Raw genomic sequence first — 21,117 nt, 5'->3', positions numbered from 1 at the left:
CTCGCCAAATGCAACCACCCCAAACGCCACTGGGTCGACAGACTAGACCGTACGCAGCGCTACGCGTTGCTGGCAGGAACTCGCACCGTCACTCAGAAGCATGGATTGAGCAAGCGCCCGCGAAGCCCGCAATCTACGGCCGGAATCGAAGCGTTGTTGAAGGCAGGAAGCTCGCGCTGGAAGCGGGACAACTGAAGCTCCTACATGTCGTTCTCATCTTCTGACTCTGAAACTAACGGACGCCAGGCCCAAACGCAACTCCAAGAAACCAACTCTTCACTGAATCCCACAGCAAAAGCTGAACGGACAAACGCTTACCAATTTTCTCACGGACCCGCGAAGCAAAGGGCTTATCCTTTTGTTATTACGCCGAAAAAAAAAAAAGTTTACTTAGCTAGGTGTTGCTTCTCTCGACAAGACCTATTTTACCTTCGGTCCCCTTACCTCTAGCTAAAAGATAAAAATATATGTCATATTCGAACTTCGTGCCTATTTTTTTTTTATATCTAAGGTATACTAGGAAAAACACTCCATTAGGTCACAGCTGGCGAGTTCAACATTAACTATACAGCGAGGCAGCGGGTTAAAATGCAAGTTCGATATCTTCGTAGCAGAGGCATAAAGTTTGGGTACTCGAAAAGTTTTCCGGCTGATGATACGCTGAACTATAGCGAAGAGTATGTTTGCGTACCACAACCAACCGTCCCATACTTAAAATAAATTTTGTTGTTGTTGTTTAAATAGGACGGAAGAGCGACACCAACACTCGTTCCAACATTAAGAAAAAAAAAAAAATTTAAAATACGCGCACTTGCATATAACCGCCTAAATAAGACAGATTGTTCAAAGAAAAAAAAATAGGAGCAGAATAATATCGCTCAAGCTCACTCAACGTCAACGCTAAGCGTAAAAAAAAAAAAAAAAAAAAAAAGGGGGGGGGGGGGGCGAACGTGTTTGTGTTAAATAGCGGTACCGTGTTCTCAAAGTTTCAACACCAACTCGCCCAATTATCACAAACACTGGTTCCAACATTACGAAGAAAAAAAAATTAAAACACGCGCACTTGCATATAACCGCCTAAATAAGACAGACTGTTCAAAGAAAAAAAATAAGAGCAGAATAATATCGCTCAAGCTCACTCAACGTCGACGCTAAGCGTTAAAAAAAAAAAAAAAAAAGAGGGGGGGGGGGGGGGGGGGCAAACGTGTTTGTGTCAAACAGCGGTACCGTGTTCTCAAAGTTTCAACACCAACTCGCCCAAGTATCAGAATTACGTCTGCATTAAACGATACTAACAAAAAAAACCTCACACGCGATTTTTTTTAATTGTTTGTTTATACGCTTTCCAGCGCTCAACACCCAGGCGGAAAATGCCGACTCACTAAGCTCTCAGACTAAGCTGCGACCCGTACGCGGCGTCTTGATATTTCGCAGACGAGAGTTCGCAGACGAGAGTTCGCAGGTTTCGACTCCGACGTTGCGGAGTTCAAAACCGGACAGTGCACATAGCATACGAGAATCCGAACATCAAACAAACTTGTACGGCACGCGACAAAGACGGGAAACGCTTACCCAAAAACCGCTGGCGCGCCAAAAAGCACTTATAAAGTTAAGACTTCACTCACCTCCGGAAGTCACTGACAGCAGGTCATCACCACGGAGAAACTGGAAAAAAAGAGCGCGTTTCTGGAAAATTCCTTTTATAGTCCGGCGTTCGACCAATAGGAGTCATCACCTCGGGTGACGTAATAACCCTTTCTTATTAGCCTTTGACACTGAAACCGCGCCCCTGGTGGGCTATTGTTTTCGCTCTATGGTTAGAGCGAGCAGCGTTAATTAGTCTAAGTGGCTTCGGAATTCCCCATTTGTCCCTATTGTATCGTCCAAGTTAACGCGCACTTACGAATGTAGCCCTGATACTAATAATTAAATCATTCTGGGATATCATAAATGTAATCAGGAATACGAAGGTCACTAGTTCAAAGTGCTAAAAGTGCTATTTTGAACTGTGATTACATTTCAAGTTCGGTCTTGGCGGGGACATCACGTCCCTAGGTCCATCATGGCGAGTCTTTGCATCAACATCGAGTGACCGCCACAGACATCGGCGGCGAAAATGTCGCAGCGGTATTTTAGTTATTCTTATAGCTATGATGCGACGGGCTAGAGGATCGTGTCGAAAATGGATGTGGTGGCATGATCTCGTGAACGTTTTCGGAAGCGTCCCCTGTAAAGTTGCCTTTACCCGCGCCGATGGCGGTTAGCCATTTGATCGTCCCCTGTAAAGTTGTCTTCACCCGCGCGCAGTGTCGGTTAGCCATTTGATCGTCTGCTAACAAAACGTTGCGCACAGGGCGTTCTTTTGAGCGTGTCGCTCGCCTCCCGCTGGTCTGTTTCGAACAACAGACGTACAAAATCTTTGTCAAATATCATCAGCGAGCTCGCCACCCTCGCTGGTTCTCAAGGCTAGGTAAAGAAGCCAGATGATATCATGGAAAGGTTGTCCCTAGGCGTGCGTACTCCGGCAACAAGAGCAGTGGGAGCACCCAAACAAGCTAAACGCACGGACCTCGGTGCACCACGATCTCGATGTATTGGCAAGCACCAAGCAAATCATCAGCAAGCTCGCCACCTTCGCTGGTTCTTGGGGCCAGGTAAAGAGGCCAACTGATATCATGGAAAGGTTGTCCCTAGGCGCGCGTACTCCGGCAACAAGAGCAGTGGGAGTCTTCAAACAAGTTAAACGCTCGAACCTCGGTGCACGATCTGGATGTATTGGCGAGCACCAAGCAACTGAATCAGCCTGAATGGAAGCTAGCGCTTAGGGGGTATACTTTTCAGGTACGATGGCAAGTCCCAAGTATACACTCTAAAAAAAACCCGTGAGTCTGCTTTCCCGCACAACACTCGGAGAGCCAATCACTGCAACTTACGGAGGCAGCTCAGCGAATGACGATGCTGAAACATATGATGAGACCAAAAAACGCAGTCCGAGTTGTGACATTAAGCAATGCAAGCGTGACGTTTTGCATTGCTTAATGTCACAACTCAGACTGCGTTTTTTGGTCTAAACAGATGTTTCGGCATTGTCATTCGCTGAGCTGCCTCCGTAAGTTGCGGTGATTGGCTCTCCGAGTGTTGTGCGTGAAAGTAGACGCACAAACATTTTTTAGAGTGTAAAGTCGAATGTTGAGCTCTTTTTTTTTTAGTTCTTCACGCCCAAGTTTGCGCGAATTTCTCAAGATTATTTTAATGTATCTCGGTGAATTTAATTGAACTTGTACCGAGTAGAGATTGGAGACAAAATGAATAAACAACGACTTTTTGTTCTGTTTTCTTGCTTTCATTATTTCTTATTTTTTTAACTTTCATACGCGATAAGCAGTGAATCACGTTTACTGACCCATACTTGGGTAGTAATTCTATTACTATAATTGAATTACTGTAATTTGTTTACTTTTCTTTGTAATTTGTAATTGTAATTAATTACTTTTGGCTAAAAGGAATTGCAATTTAATTACTTTCTAGCGTTATTAATTGCAAAATTTCAGACAGAATTACAATTACTTTTGCAAAACTTTGCGGCGCCGACGGTGCCTCTTTGAAAACCTCAGCGCTCGCAAGTGTGGCCTAGCTCTCGGTGAAACACTCACAGACAGACATAAAATCACACACGTGCACAACATAAACAGCGTCGCATTGTTTGTTGTTTTGTTGCTTACACTGCGGGCTAAGAGACAATCCTCCTTGGAGTCTACCTCAACGGCGCCGTGTAGCGCCGTCTGCGTTGCGAGAAGAAAACAATAGCATAAACATAAAGAAAAAAAAAATTGAAGAAACAACGGCGGCGAAAATGTCGCAGCGGTTTTTTGGTTATCCTTATAGTTATGATGCGACAGGCTGGAGGATCATGTCGGAAATGACCTCGTGAACGTTTTCGGAAGCGTCCCCTGTAAAGTTGTCTTCACCCGCGCCGAATGGCGGTTAGCCATTTGATCGTCTGCTAACAAAACGATGCGCACAGGGCGTTCTTTTGAGTGTCTCGCTCGCCTCCCGCTGGTCTGTTTTGAACAACAGACGTACAAAATCTTTGTCAAATATCATCAGCGAGCTCACCACCTTCGCTGGTTCTTAAGGCTAGGTAAAGAAGCCAGCTGATATCATGGAAAGGTTGTCCCTAGGCGTGCGTACTCCGGCAACAAGAGCAGTGGGAGCACCCAAACAAGCTAAACGCACGGACCTCGGTGCACCACGATCTCGATGTATTGGCAAGCACCAAGCAAATCATCAGCAAGCTCGCCACCTTCGCTGGTTCTTAAGGCCAGGTAAAGAGGCCAGCTGATATCATGGAAAGGTTGTCCCTAGGCGCGCGTACTCCGGCAACAAGAGTAGTCGGAGAACCCAAACAAGCTAAACGCACGGACCTCGGTGCACCACGATCTCGATGTAGTGGCAAGCACCAAGCAACTGAATCAGCTTGAATGGAAGCTCGCGCTTAGGGGATATACTTTTCAGGTTCGATGGCAAGTCCGAAGTATAGAGTCGAATGTTGCACTCTTCTTTTTTTTTTTTTTTTTTAGTTCTGCACACCTAAATTTCCGCGAGTTTCTCAAGATTATTTCAATGTATCTCGGTGAATTTAATTGAACCTCTACCGAGTAAAGATTGGAGACAAAACAAATAAACGACGTCCTTAAGCGTTTTTTTTTTTTTTTTGCAGTCATTAATATTATTAGTATTGTTTTATTTTTTTAACTTGCATACACGACGCGGAGTAAATCAAGTTTACTGAACACGGTGGGGCAAAGTGCAGTGACGGGCTAATATTGTTCGTATTTGGAACCCTGTACAGATAACGGTTTGATCATCCGCATCCCTACCGCGTCCGCAAAATTCAGAACTGCACCCGACCCGCAATCCGCGCGTTCATACTAAATAATTAAATCAAACGTACTTTAAAAAAAAAATGCTTTGGATGGTATTTTATAAGCCGTTTGCTTATCTTTGTACAAAAACTCTTCGAGTCAGACACCGGGAAAGCGGAGGAACGGATTTGAAGAGCAGGAAAGAAAGAAAAGAAAAACTACGATGAATGACGGTTTTCTGGTGGCAAGGAGGGGCGTGACGCTCACTGCACTGCAGCGGGGTGGGATCCCGCGTCTCATAACAGAGCAACAAAAAAGAGGGAGGTGGGAGAAGATGATGCATTGGCCTCGGGAACGAGAAGTTTTGGGATCCTGAATGGCTGGCTGTGTCACGGCGTCGGTGCGTTTTCCATTTCAATTGGCTAGGAACCAACGCCATTTCTTCGTCGGAAATGCTTGATTATCAGAGAAATTTCCAGAGAGTTGCGCCTGCTGTACGGTCGTGGGGACGCAGGTTGTTTCTTGTATTTAGAAACCAACGAACAGTTAGTCGGTGACTTAATTACAAAACGCATATATGCAGCATGAGCTGAACAAGCAGAACATTTTTGGCTTTGGATTTGGACAGCATAATGTTTGACAGCCATCCAGAGCGTCAACATGCCTTTCCGCAGTATATTGCCAATATGGCCAGTGCAGCATGACTGCTAACTGGCACCACGTTGTACGGAGAACCATCATCGGCGTGCGTTCGTGTAATCACTACTGCGTGGTGCACATAAAGACCCAAGGCTATACTCCGTTTCACCTAAGGATTGACCGCAGCCTATGCTAGAAGTCGAGAGCGTCATGGGACATCTCGCTCCGCGCGACGCCGGCCGAACCGGAAGGTCACGTGACACACTGTCGGCGCAGGATCGGATGCGCTGGCTGGTTCACTCACATGCATGAGTCCGACCGTGTGCGCCTGCAACGGCTTGCGTCGTTAATTTCTTTTACGGGTTGCTATGGGCAACGAAGTTATAACAAACCAACGCTTCTTTTCGCGCCTGTAGGTCGTGCGGCTGCGGATGTGACGCATTTCGTGGCGTTTTTGCTGTTTCCGGGCGCGCTTTCTGAGTCAGAACCGTGCGCTTTGGTTTGGACGGGCGAAACTTCGGGCGAGCGCGCACGCGCGCACGCAGGCACGAGCGCGCAAGCAAGGTGCAACTGCGACAGACTGGCCGGCCAGACGGCGAGAGAAAGAGAGAGAGAGAGATCGCGTTGTCATGTTGGAAGAGAATAAAAGGGGGGGAGGAGAGGGCAGCCAGACGGCGAGAAACGCGGAGCCGGAACTACCTTGCCCTCCACCGATTGGCCGGGACACAGGAGCGTCCTACTACGTCACCGCGCGTTTTTGTGCGCGTTGAGAAAGAAGTTGAAATCAACCAACTTTTTTATGCGCGCCCGGAAGGAGCGAAGAAGCGGCGCGACGTCACGAAAATACGTCATATCCGCAGCCGCACGACCTACAGGCGCAAAAAGAAGCGTTGGTTTGGATCGCGCTTTACGGTCGCCATTGCTGCTGCGCGGCGTGGTCGTAAGAGGGGCTTAAAAACTTGTTCCATCAGACTTGGTCGTAGTCGGTCGCAATAGTGGGAACCAGCCTTCAAGGTGAAACAGAGTATACGTCGTACGGCCCCGGCTAAATTGCTCATTATCGTTTCAGAAATATGTCGCCCCTTAGATGGCTGACAAGCATTGCGACACCACTAAGATTTGTGTTGACTGCGTACGGTTCATCATCTTCATTTTCTTTTTGTCATTTTTCTTGTGTAATGATAAAATTCCAAGCGGGGAATCTCGTAGTTGGTTGTACAATGAAACCTTCCCAGCGACGAACATGTCTGTCAAATGAAGTGTCCGGGAGAATAGATTCAGACCTCAAACACGCACGGCCGTCTTTTTTCTTTTTTTTTTTTTGCGGCACTCATTTAATTAGCTTTTCGCACCAGAGAAACACATATCGCACAAGTCATGCATCACCTACAAGGCGCTCCTTAGCACATATTTTTAGCGAGCGTGAACGCGACACAATCACGTTTCAAAAACGTGCGAAGGGCGTCGTCATCTTTTATGGTCGTGGTGGGGCCTTTTTTGTAACGAACAGACAAAATCGATCAAATCAGTTTTCGTTGAAAAATATACACGCACTTTGTGTCGGCCTTCTTGTACGAACTAGTGCGCAAACAAAAACACACCCTATCACAAGCTGTGCTCTGCCCCCCTAGCTCGGGCCCGTTTTCCGTCCGCAAACCGGGACATGGTGAGGAGTTCAACGGCGCGTCTCTTTTTTTTTTTTTTTTTTGTAACAAAAATTAAGGCACCTATACCCATTTTCACCCCAAGAAAAAAGCAAGCTTTGCGCATTGTTCAAACACGGATCGAAGTAGTCCTTACGAGATTTGGTTGTCGGAGGAAAAAGCGATGCTTTTGGCATTTGGAACGTGTACGTTTTAACAAGATGTCTAATCTACGATTCACCTACTTATATCTTAATTCTCTACATGAATGCGGAAATCAGCAGTGTACCGCGAGAAGCCCGACGTTTTTTTTTACTACGTTTCTTGAGGTGAACACGGGTATAGTCAACATTGTTTTCTGAATTTTATTGTACAATGCCTCCCCGCGTCTAGGGCAGGAGTGGTGAGGGGCCTTCCGTAACCCCCTTGCCATATGACGCGGCAGTTCTCGAGCATTGACCCGCATGCGATCTGGACTATAGACCCGCATGCATGTGTCTGGCGAGTCGAAAGATCCAATGGGTCAAAAGATCCATTATTGGACCTTCTGACTTGTTGGACATTTTGACTCGTTGGACCTCTTGACTTGCCGTGGACCCTTTGACTCGTTGGATCTCTTGACTCGTTGGACCTCTTGACCCACATTGGATCTCTTGACTCGTGTCTGGCGAGCCAAAAGATCCAACGAGTCAAAAGATCCATTATTGGACCTTTTGGCTCGTTGGATCTTTTGACTCGTTGGATCTCTTGACCAGAAGCGTCTGAGAACCGGGTTGGGGGGGGGGGGGGGGGGGGGGGGCAAGCGCCCCTTGCCCCCCGGTTGGTACGCCCATGCCAGATACACACGAGTACACACACGATGATCGTCAATTTAACCCATAAACCCACCATCGGCACTTGCTCTTTTTTTAGCATATTTAGAGGCTTAAAACTCAAAACCACGGCATATACCTCTAACGAAATGTAATCTGGAAGAGAACGCAACGGGAGAAAAAAAAGTGTTTTTTTTTTTTTTTTTAGTACAGCGTGCTGAAATTGAACAACAACTGAAAACCTTCTCTCTTTCATAATTTATTTTTCAGTACTCGTACATGATAAAGACACAAACTTTGCACAATGTGGAAGGCAATGAAAGGTTCTACCCGTGGTATTATTTTAAAAAGCGATACTTAACATAGTCGACTCAAAAACGAAATTCGCAGTTCGGGTCACAGTTGTTCGCGGAGGTATGCTTGGGGATTTTTACAAAGATTGGAGCGACGGATCATGAATAGTTGTTATAATGTAGTTTTACCTACTTGCGTATATATCACAATAAAAATATATAGACACTCTCTTCTGAATACTTTGAGATTGAGTGTGATTCAAAAACGCCACCACACGACAATCGTCAAAACCTCATCGATCTTTCCCGCTTCTTTGAGATATTTTTTTTTTTCTGAGAAACTATACATGTCACGGCATTAAAATAAAAAGGATTGTTCTTCTTGGAACATGCGCCACGAAATTTTAAAATTTGAAGCAAAATAATAAAAAATGCCACTGCACCTCGTTGCCTGAATCCAAATGAAACCGCCCATATATATATATACAGGGTGCGGCCGTAAAAACTTTCACATTTGGCACGCCTAGCAAAAAACGAATTTTAAAAGTACATACCTGAAATTGGGCACACGAACGTCGTTTATTTTAAAGTTTTTTGCCCATTTTTTTCAAACGTCAACTCTGGAGTAGCGAATTATTAGAAAGATAACAAAAATGGCAGACGTGCATACCGTTCGCCGTCTACTATCTAATTCGCGACGCCGCTCCCAGATGGCGTACTGAACGCAAAAACGCGGCAAACGCCGCACGAAAGGCTGGTGTCGGGAGAGATAATCGCGATAAAAAGTGATTTTACCGAAAAATGTGAACGGTTATGCCCTTTTACTTGAAATTTAGAAACTGGCAGACGCCCTCGTTTAATAAAAATATGTTCTAAAGCAGACGAACGTGTGTCTTCCTTTGTCGTCTGCTTATCTGTCGACGGGTCCGTTCCCGGTGAAAGCTCAACTTTGGAATCAAGAGTGCCGCTGCTGAGGCATCTTGATTGTTCGTGTTTATTGCTTTTGTTGCACTATCTTCTGCAGTTAATATCAAAATATTTTTCGCGCCGCCCTGCGATGCCGCAATACTCGGCAAGTGAGTGTGCCCAGGCAGTCAAGTGGTACGTGGAGCGGAACTCGGTGGCCACAGCAGAACGAAACTTTCGCACTGTATTTCATAAACGCCCGCCTTCACGCCCGACTGTTTTGAGTTGGGCGGATCGTTTTGTGAGTGGAGAAGACTTTAAAAAGAAGAATCCAGTCAGTGAACGTGAGAGACTACTGAAAAATGAGGAGCTCATTGAAGCGGTGCTTGCTGTCTTCGAGAGCGACCCGCAATTGTCAACAAGACGAGCAGCTGTAAATAAATGATCTCCTCGCGTAATGGTGTCTTCTTGCTTGCAGGACAATCCGTCAGAACTTGACTTGAAACACGCAGTTTCAACAATCGTTTATATATTTTGTTCAAATCACTTTTTATCGCGATTATATCTCCCGACACCAGCCTTTCGAGCGGGTTTCCCGCGTCTTTGCGTTCAGTGCGCCACCTGGAAGCGGCGTCGCGAACCAGATAGCAGACGGCGAACGGGCGGGTATAGGCCATAGGAAATGCACGTCTGCCATTTTTGTTATCTTTCTAATAATTCGATACTCCAGAGTTGACGTCTGAAAAAAATAGACAGAAAACTTTGGAATAAACGACGTTCGTGTGCCCAATTTCAGGTATGCATCTTTGATATTCGATTTTTGCTAGGCGTGCCAAATGTGAAAGTTTTTACGGCCGCACCCTGTATATATATATTGTAATTTAAATAAGCTTTGCTTTCTCTCTCTCTCTCTCTCTCTATATATATATATATATATTGTTACGAAGATGTGCGGCCGGAAGCGAATGATAATGACACGTCCACTCAATGAGATAGAAAGGATTTTATGGAAGCCGGGCCGTGCGCGCGCAGCTTGGCGCGTGATGGTCAGGCACGCCACTGCCCCAACGTCGCCGTCTTCTACGTCACAATATATATATATAGATATAGATATAACGGGCATGGTGGTGGGGGGCCAAAGGCGTGGGTATAACTGAGAAGAAAAGAAAACCCTTGGTGAAAACAGCAACAACGGACGGTTTATTATTCTTCGACGTTTCGGCCGGAGTCTTCCCGACGAAGGCCGGAGTCCGGCCGAAACGTCGAAGAATAAACCGTCCGTTGTTGCTGTTTTCACCAAGGGTTTTCTTTTCTTCTCATATATATATATATATATATATATATATATATATATATATCAGGGTGTCGAACCGGAACCGAACCGGTATTTTTTCCGGAACTGAACTTGAACCCGAACCGTTATATTGTTATCGCGATGAACCCGAACCGGAACTGAACCGGAATAAAAATAACGGTTACCGGCTCATATCAAAACGGTTCGGCCACGCGCTGTTGACAATGAATGTGCTATCAATGCCATTTGTTTTTTAAGTGCCGTCAACTGACACACACCTCGCTTACATATTTTTCTTCTCCACTCAGTCTTAGGAATATAAACGCTGCATCCATGAATCTTGACAAGCGCTGCATCCATGAATCTTGACATAGGAACCAGTATTGCGCTGGTCGCGGCTTGCACGGAAAAAAAAAATTAAAAAGCTGTGCAAAAAAAAAAAAAAAATCGCGTCACGGGATTTTATTTTCCTACAATCTCGTAGATCCTAAATGCTGCTGTGTGCTCATTTCATAACACGTTTCTAGAACGCGTGAGTTCTTGAAGCTTGCTTCCATCGGAATGAGAAAAGAAAAGTCTGTGGAGTTTGATAATGTTTGAGGGAGAGAGCGAAATTTTATTTACAGTTGAAATGAGCATTCATGAATTATATCTACTCTTCGCTGCCCCAACCACCGGTCAGAGTATATCGAGCTATGAAGTGTCAAGATTTACATGCCGTATTTTTTCGTACCGGAAACTTGATAAATGCGGGAAAAAAAAACAGGGATACAAACCCTAGTCGCTCGCGGAGAAGCGAAGCTGCGCGCACTTTCGAATTTGACAAAGTATCTGCCGTGCTCCCTTGACGCCTCGCCTCTTTCTCATTTTCCTCCTTACACTCCTCACTTGCCATGCCAACGTGACCACATCACGTGACCGTAGCTAGCCATTGTCTTGCTATCGGGTCCTAGAATACACCACACTCTAGCCTTCGATGTGATAAAACCTACCGGACGGAGCGCGCGCAAGCCTGCAAAAAGTCCTTCTACAATCAACCACCCATCTCACACGTGACATGTCACGCGCACCAATCGGCAGACAGATCTGCGGTCACGCTGGGCACAAAATCGTTTAAACTTTTTATGACTAGGCTTCACCAATATTGCAACCATTGCAACGTGCCCCCTCCTAGTACTTCTAACCTCCTTGAATAACGACGACGTGAGCAACGGCGGTGCGGAGTCGATAGCAGACGACAGACGCACAACCTCGGCGAAACCGAAACCTAAACTACCCGTTGACAGCCTCCAGCTCCCAGAGTGCACCTGAGCCGCTAGGAGCGCTGCTATTTTGCGTATTGCAGAGATCCTAAAATTGCCCAATATGGCCCATTGTCATAGATATATTAAGTGGGGTCGAAGAACTGTCATAACATTACCTTTTTATTCCGATAAGAGTGAGTATGCATATGAATGAGAAATAAGAACAGGTAAAGGAAACTAACCTTTGTGAAAGGAACAGTACCTACGACCGACCGGACTGGCAACGCTGGCAATGGCGGCGTTTGATGAAGTAATTTCGCTATCGTAAAACAGCTGTGTTGGTCACCGCGCAGTTTTCGCGCTTTTCAATTCGTGCGCGATCGGTTGATAGGAGCGAGTGGCATGTCCCAGTTAGCGTAGCCGAGCGTGGCCGCGGCCTGCGCCGCACCGAGGAGAGGAGCGGTCATGGTGACATTGCGCCGGAGTCGGTTCGCCCGCTGAGGAGAAGGGTTAGCTTTGGTTCTTCGCAGTTGGCCGTCCCCACTGCGTTCATGTTGGACTCGACGGTGCTCCGCAAGCGCTTTTACAAGAAGCTCAACATCATGGACTCTGAGCCCGGGCGGGCTCTGCAGCGGCACTTCCGCGTCCAGTACCTGGGCTGCCAGGCGCTGGACCGGCGCTACACGCAGCCCATGCTGCCGTGGATCGTGGCCGACCTGCGCCGGAGTGGCCTCAAGGCGCCCATCCCGGTGCTGCTCGAGGTGCGGCACTCGTCTCTGCGCGCGCACCGGGAGCAGGCCGAGGCGCCGCTCTTCGAGCACCCGCTGCACACCATCTCGAGGTTCTCGCAGACGAGCGCAGACCGCTGCTGCTTCGCCTACCTGCAGCGCGACCCGTCGCCCGAGGTGCCTCCCCAGTGCCATGTGTTCCAGGCCGCCGACAAGGAGACGGTGAGCCCACCGCACGGAGCGCTGCATGTCCGCTGACCGCGCCGACAAGGTCGCGCGGATATGAAAGTGGGCCGCGCTGCCCTGACCCTTGGTGTGACGTCACTGACTCGTCTAACCTCGTCTGACCTCGAGAGGGGTCTTGGGTGCCCGACGGGGCCCCGAGGGCTCCCCGGAGAAGGTGGCACGCGGGGTTCGAGCCCTCGACCCCGGCGATCCAGACAGAACCTCGACGCCGAGGGTGTTCGTGTGCCGTGCAGAGTCCCGACAAAACGCGTCGACGGTGACAGCTTGGGGGGCCTCAGAAAGGCAACCGAAATTCCAGTAGCCTTAGTTGTTATTTGTTTGTTATTGTTTTTAGGCTAGGAGGCTCAGGCTAGTGCCCGTTACAAAGGGTACAGCCATTATCATCCATCCAGCCAATCAAAGGTGCCTGGAACGAATCTTTGACCGGTGTGTTTAGCATCCTATGATGCATTGAAAGTGGTCCCAAAGTGGCAGCAAATGACATTGCGGTTGCTGACGGTCGTGGAAGTTCTGGCTACAAAGAACGAGCGAGCGTCGCCATCGTTGCTGCGGTATTCCGAGAAGCGACTGCCGAAGTTTACGTGGAAAGCCGAAGAGCCGCCTACAGATGAATGGACATCTTCGTCTCCACTGTTGTGAAAACGTTAGGATAGCAGTGAGTGGCAAACAGTGTCGCATTCTTTATGACGCTGTTGGGTAGAAGTTCGGATACCGCAGACGAGAATGTGGCGCACACACCAGTCGGAGACACGTTCCTGGCACCCCAGCCGGACGTTGCGTACTGCTCGGATGCTGCTGGGCGGTTTCCCTCGAGCGGGGCAGCCGTCGCGTCCTGTCAAAACTAAGGTTTCAAAGTGCCTGGGCATCTTTTGACGAGGGTATGTGGGCTCCGGTACATTGTGAGGTGCCTCGGCCCAAACCCCTCGACTGAAGACCCGTATGCCGGTTCTTTGCCTTTGCTCTGCCTACATATCCCGAAAAGTCCTCTTCTGCGCAAAGGTGGCACCGAGTGACCCAGTGGCAACTAACTCGATGGAAAGTTCTGCACACGCTCGAGCCACTCGATTGAGCACAAAATATGCACGCTACGCTGCTTCGAACAAATTGTCATAGCCTCCCTGTGTTACTGGAGCACGTATGCGTGTCTGCCATTGGGCGGGAGCAAACCTTGTGCCCGTGGAGAAGTCCTCTTGTAGATGGTCCGTGGCATTGGGATGCAGTTGGCGCCATCTGGCACTGGTTGGAGACAATGCACGGCCGACCGAGCTCTCTTTGCTCCTAGTCTTGTGGACGGAGAGCCGACGGGCCTTGTAGGAAACGTGAAAAAGAATGGCGGCCGTGGCGGTGGTTGCGGCTGCTATGGTAGAACTGGAACATCCGTCCTCGGTAGCTTCAGTCCAGTTTTTTTATTGTGTAGGCTGTAGGCTAAACATCAAAACTCCGTTCGCGGCGGCAGTCTTGTGGGTGCAGACGTTGCAAACCAAGTCAGATAACTCGAGCAATGAGTCTAACAATGTCTTAAATTTCAGTCGCTGCTATATGCTACTGAATGGGGTGAGTGGCCATTTTGCAATGACGTCCTAACAATCGCATGTGACTGAAATATTATTGTACCAGAAATCAGCTGGTGACTGCGAATTGCTTTCACTTTCCAATAGTGTGCATGATAAGTTGATTGGCATTTAGTTTGAAAGGAACCGTATGTTTACAGTTTTAATGAGGAATAAAGACGCCATGTATAAACCATTTGGGCTTTCTAGTGCCCTTGCATTTCAGGTCTAGCCACAATATAATTTTAAGCATTGGTTATTTATTTGTTTATTTTTCAAATTTTAGACAATACAGAATTTCCTTGGAGCTGAGGCGAAAGGCGACAGCAAAGGTCGCCTGACTAGGCCCCTAGCACCAGACTACACTTCAACACAAGCAAAACTACGACAGAGCAACACAAATACATGAAAATTGCAAATGCACTAGTATATACAAAACACCAATGCAACAACAAAAATTTTAAATAAAAGCCATTAATCCTCACTAAAAGCCATTAAACACAGAGATGAAAGTGTTGCGCCATTTGCGCCAAATTGTGCCATGAACGAAAATATGCAAAATCTTGTGCCAAAGTACCATTTTTGTCAAGAATTGCGCCACACCTGTGCCAAAATAGGCAAAGCAAAAAAAAGAAATATATTGGTTGATTTCAATATCTAGAGAAGTAGGAGGAAAGTAAGATGGTACAAATATATATATTTTAGAGCGTGTCTACTCACCGTATAGTTTGTTTTATCTGAGGTCCGAATACAGTTGAAGGCTCAAACACTATACGAAAAGCGCAAGCCACGGGACTATTCGCTGCATTTGATTCCTTTGGTCGATGAAAGACCACGCACAGGAAGGTTGACGAATGCCATGATATCACACTTTGATGCTGGTTGGTCCTATTGGCTGCGTTTTAAATTAATGTCAAACAAAGTAGTGAGATTGGTTGACAACTGCGCTTGTTGCTTGGTGCGCTGGCGGAGTGATTGCTGACGTCGTCTAAATTTCCAGACAATGTCGGTAATGTGAGGAGGTAAAAGTTGTGGGAAAACATTGCCAAATTGTAGGATGCCGGCTACTATGATAAGACAAAACCAGGGTCTTGTACTTCTGGTGAGATCACTTAATTATCATTCCTCCGTGCCGCCTCTCGCCAGTGTGCACGTGTTGAGCTTCACCGCTTTGCACCGGAGTGCTAAGTGCAGCAGCTGACTCGGGTGAGCGACTGGGTTAGTGTGATAGGCGCAGTAATTATTCTCAGTACTATTTAAGTTTTTTTGTTTTTTGTCTTGGTGATACATTTTTTTTTTTTTTTCATTTTGAAAATCTGCTTTGAGAAAAAAAAAATGATGTGGGCCTGTCTATATTTGAATACATGGTAGTCAGGGTTGTTCGCGTGCAGCTGTAGATCGAAAGAAGCACAAACTTGGGCTCCTGTCTAATTCCAGTGCCGCTAAAGAGCTGTGTCACTTGCACGAGTGTAGGTTTTCATAATATTTGGGAGGTGGTTGTTTTGGCAGCTCATAACATTAAAGTCATGAGTTTGGTGGGTTCATAAAACTTGGGGGATATATTGGTTTTGGTAGACAAGCTGGTTTTTGGAGGCATTTTACAGAACTTATATATACAGGCTAAATAAGCTACCGGCTGCAGAAGTGCAGGGGGAGAGAAGCTTTATCCTAATCGAAGTGTTGTGCTATAATTCATATTTTATAAATATTTAGTTTTGATTGTAAATGGGACCTTCTTTGACTAGAGCCTTCTTTATAAAAAGCCCCGAGGCCCCTAATGATGGTGATAATAATGACTATGATGACGGTGGTGGTAACGACTGTGACGGCAATATGTATATTTCACCAGCTTATGATATACAAATATCATTTATTTTATGATACATCTTAGAAGGTTTCTTTATCGCTAGATTTAATGATTAGGAAATTTGGGTTTCGCTGGGTGGAAATGAAGCAGATGTGACTGTGTATTAGAGGCTGCTTTGGAAATAGTCGATCAGTCACTAAGAGGTCCAAACGCAAAGCAATGACCGATTGGGGAAAATGTTAAGAAGTGTCGCGCACATTGAGCAGGGTCTCGTAAACTTCCGTTTGAAAGTTGAAAATGATGACTCTGCGTTCCCACGAACTTGTTTGACCAGGTCTACAACCTTATTTACACAGTGCATGTCTCTGTCGGCTTGCATAAATTGATCATGATGTTGAGTTAGAGAGATGGCACAGATTGGCCCCCTTGATGTCGAGTGGCATAATTCCTTGGGCACAAATTGGATTAGGCAGTGACCGAAAGAATGCCCGCAAAATTCCCATTACAAGAAAGAAAAAAACAATTTCACTGCCCCTAAGGACGTGCCTCGCGAGTCGCAACTAGGAAACTGTCCTGAGAATGTAGTGTTTTTATTCCGGTGATAGGGAGGTTGTCTAACTAGCCTTTCTTTAATTCATTGCTGACTTGAACAGTAAAGCAACACAGACGACAAAGTAATCTTGGTGGTTGAAGTATTTAAGGCTCAAACCGCTTCGTCCACCCTGTTCTAATAACTGCAACTCTCTTGTTCCAAACCAACAAACTACTGCATTAAAAAAAAAATAAATAAATATTTGAGACTGAATGTTATTGTAATATAGCAATTAACCACTGTCATTTGGTCACATCCACAGGCATTTGTCATGAAGATCAAGGATATATTTTTAAACTCCCTCTTACATGATGTCTAATGTAAGGGGAAAATGTTTCAATTTTGAAAATGGTCTTGTTTTTTCTAATTGCAGTAGTTAAGAACTATTTTAGCCATTTGGACGTAGTTCTTGAAGCTAAGAATAAGAAGTCATACCTCAGAGGCTTGTATAAAGATTGCAGCATTCATATCACTCAATGGCTGGAAAATTGTCTCGCACTGGCATATCAGACACAGGCTCCAGAGCAGTTGCTTCCAGTCACTGCCTCTCACTTCTGGAGGACATCTCAAAAGCCAGCTCCTTGAAACGATTGTCAGTGGTTTAAAAAGAATGGCTTTGGGAGGTTCACTGATATTTATTTTTGCTTGTTTTATACTTGTCGTTTCAGAGGAAACTTTCCTTAGGGAACTATGCTAAACGACCAAAAATGAACAAAACATGATGTGTAGTATGTATGTTGCTCGTGTAGCTTTCGGCAAACACTTGCTTGCCTTCCAACCCACCATTGTCCGTAAAACGCGTCGAGGGGGCTGCAGTACAATAGAGCGCTCCGTGGCCGTCCTTCCGTCTCGCTTCAATTAGAAGAGACTTCAACGGGACCGTTAGAGTTGACAGCTTTGCTCGCTCCCACATGGAGGGTGGGAGGCAACGCATACATTTTGCTGCTCTAGCCTAGCACAGTCTTTAACAATGAGTTCACAAACACCAGCTTGTCTAGAGTAGGGAATTAAGGCATCCCTCTTTTTACTGGTAAAAAAAAAAGAGAAGGGCCCTGGGGGAAGGGAAGGAAGGAGGGAGGGAGGGAGAGGGGAGAGGGGAGGGGGGAGGGAGACGACACTGAAGGCCAGGTTCCAAAGTCTCCTGCGAGTTCTTTTCCTCCTCTAGCTTCCTGCCAGCCTGGGGCCCTGGGTTGCAGCCCCCTTAGCCCTTACCTTGATTTGGCCCTGGCCCTGTCTATTCTTATTACAAAAGGTAATAAGTAATATGCTCCCATATCAAAGAGAAATCCTCGGTCATTATCAAAGATAAACTCGTTGAGCGATGCCATCCTAGCTGAAAATTCCCATTAGGTTCCAATTGGAATTTTCCCATTCATACTAGTTAATATTTGGACAACCATTTGGTCACTGCGAATGGGAACCAGTTGGAACCATTTGGAACATGAGTAGGTTCCAAGTAGAAAAAAAAATTCCAATTTGTGAGACCAATTGGCCAGTGTGCTTCCAGTTGGAACCTACTGGAAACAACATTTAATTGAAACCAATTAGTTTCAATTAAAACCAGTTGGAACTCCAAATGGATCTAATAGGACTTTTTAGCTGTAATAGGAATTTTTAGTTGGGATCACTTTTTCATATTCAAGTGATACGCAGATGTTGGTATCTGCTCCAAAAAGATCAGTGACTGCTCCAAGCCAATGTTTCGCCTGCTACAGAACCTGATGAAGAAGGTCAAATGCCGCTTCCATCACTGTAAACATAATTTAGGAAATGCACCTTCAATACAACCTCCCATCATTATTGAATAATCTAAGGAGCAATGACTTCACCATAGAAACACTAACACCTCGTGCCATCAAAAATATGTTTCTGTAGCTCACTTTTTTTTGTCTAGTGCCTTATGACATCAGTGTTCTATTTCTCGGTTACAAGTGTCTATACATGTTTTTCTCACTCGTCTTCCTGCTGCATGATTATCGATTTTGTTTACATTTTGTGCAAATTTGCACTGCCTCTGCCAAGGAAAAAAGGGGTGGGGCCCAGTCAACCTTTGTTGGCTTTTTGCCCTTGTTGTCTGTACATATGGACAAAATAAACTGATTCTGGTTTTGATTGGTTCCTGAAGGTCTTAAGGTGGGAAGTAAATTCCTATATATCAATTAAGTCGGGTAAATATTCAGGAGGGTTGGAATTTGGCCGTAGTGAGTTCTGGTTCTAGTTTTTACAAAACGTCGGTCTAAATTGTGGTGTGTACCAAAACTTGTATATGTAGAAAAAAAAAAAAAAATTGCAGTTGGCTTTTAGTTTAAAAAAAAATTACTTCAGACAGTCGATGGTTAAATAAGGCTTCAATATCCTGTATACGATTTTTCAAAGTAGAAAGAAACATGATCGAAGCTCAATAGGTTTTGAAGAAACCGCGCACCTTTTTTTTGCGTTGGATACAGTCTTGTAATATCAGATTTAGATAAACCCTCCAGACAAGTAAACAATAATATAGTCACGGAAGAACAGTAGCAAAATAAAACTGGTGTTTTAGCCACATAGGAAGTAATTTTTGGAATCTATTCAGCATGCATACAGATTGTGCGATATGTTTCACACGACTTATATGTAACCTCTAACAAAGGTTTTCATTAAACTACTCCATAAAAGCTGTAATCAGAAACCCATTATAATGATTGTGATTGAAATATCGAGGAACTAGTAAGATTAATGAATCTATTAATGGAAGAGAAAACAATATGTTTTGTTAACGTCTGGATGAAGCTGATTGGCGTCAAGCCGTTTGGGTGGATTTTTTAGGCATATATTTATGACAGTAATAAATGATAAATTTCTGGATGAAAAAAAACATTTGTCTTATCTGCACAGAGGACAATGTCTAGAGTTTATGGGATGGAAACAATGTAATTAATATAGAGAAGAAACAATATAGGTCCTAATATGGATCCTTGAGGAACACAATATTGTATATATTCAGTGTCAGAGGCTACATAAGGGCCCCAGGTGCCAGATGGCCTAGCTACGCCACTGCACCGAACGCAGGAATTTCACTCAAAGCCTTCATGTCCCTTTCATCCATTTCGTGCCCAAACTCCTCATATACAGGTATTTAAAGATTCTATTCGCCCACCATTTTGTTCTCCATGTCTGTTAGTCTGGTCAGAATTGATTTTGCTCACTGCCTCTCCGGTCTCAAGCCCTTCTTGGCACAATATGGCCAAAGATGCTCTTGCGCCATTGAACCCAAACATCATCATCTGGTCTGAAGCGATGACCAGCCCATATCACCCTGCACTCCCTCATTTGGAGTGTTCCCATGTGCCCCTTGAGCTATCCTGCCAACGCTGCTTTGTCCTATCTCCAATCTCGCCTGAACTTCCAAACTCCTGCACAAGTCTGTGTTCCCAAAGGTCAATCTTGGTATCATTACTCTTTTTCATACTCCCTGTACCACTTCATATGCATTAGAGTTTCATGGCACCTTGTGCTTCATAATGGCCGAATTCCTTTTACTCTTACCTATTATATGTCCCTCATATTCCTCTAGGTATTTCTTTCCTTCGTTGATCCAGACTCCCAATAGTTTTCGCTATGCACAGCAATAAAAATAACACCAAGAGAGGCACTTGACAAAGCATAATCCTGCTTATTTTTATCTCAAAAGAAAACACGTAAATTGAAAATACTAAATGTACCAGAAGAGCTACAGGTCTTCTGCTGCATCAATTGCACGAGCGCATGCTCATGTTTCCTCCAAATGGTACGGGAATCAAGATGAACGGCAAATCAGATTATGGTTCAACACCATTCACCTATTGATTGTGATTGTGTATTATTGCACTCCTGTCTCGTGTCTAACCTTGGCTCAGTACTGCTTTGGACCTGAATAAACATATTACATCCTGTCACTTATTAAACTAAATAGTGGTTTTAATATTTTAGTCTAGATTATCTTATTTTCAATTATTTTGCAAATGCACCACCCACCACCCCATAAAATGTCCAACAAAACTAAACAAAAATTTTAAAATAAACAAACATATTATTGTTGAATGTTCGATTGTGCTTTTTTTTTTTATCGGTCCTCTTTATTGAATCCACTCTAACTCCGTATTCACACTGGCGGTAGAATTATATTTGTGAAACTGGTTGCGAGTGCGGCCGCTTAAATATCTACTACAAATTCACGGGCATTTGATGACGAAAACGAGAGGATCGCCTTTGCGGTTGCGATCCGAACACCAGTGTGAATGCAGCATAAAGGTGGATTCAGACTGCCGTTCGAATCGCAACTGCGACGCGGTTCCGCAAAATGCCAAGCAATGGTCAGTCTGAACTCTGAACCGCAAAACAGTTCCGACGTTGCAGGTTTATGATGCCAGTTAAGAAATACATACATGTAACCAGACAAGTATGTGACGTATTACTAGCACCGAGTTCCTTCTACCTAGGTACTTTTTTCGGTAATGAGTAACATATTTAGTTTTTTTTA

The 21,117-nt window shown here is 45.2% G+C and overlaps 1 protein-coding gene across 1 annotated transcript in view; it reads left to right on the top strand.

Moving 5' to 3' along the window:
- The first annotated feature begins 11,983 nt into the window (after positions 1-11,983).
- LOC8050755 (TBC1 domain family member 1) overlaps positions 11,984-21,117 on the top strand; it is a 63,564-nt gene continuing 54,430 nt past the window's right edge. Inside the window, exon 1 of the mRNA XM_029984301.4 lies at positions 11,984-12,646. Within this exon, the coding sequence (XP_029840161.3) occupies positions 12,248-12,646 (399 nt within the window). The 5' untranslated portion in view covers positions 11,984-12,247. The remainder of the gene's footprint in view (positions 12,647-21,117) is intronic.

This window comes from Ixodes scapularis, unplaced genomic scaffold (assembly GCF_016920785.2).
Source record: "Ixodes scapularis isolate PalLabHiFi unplaced genomic scaffold, ASM1692078v2 PGA_scaffold13__105_contigs__length_92229423, whole genome shotgun sequence".
Lineage (NCBI taxonomy): Eukaryota > Metazoa > Arthropoda > Arachnida > Ixodida > Ixodidae > Ixodes > Ixodes scapularis.
This window is presented reverse-complemented; position numbering and strand designations above follow the sequence as displayed.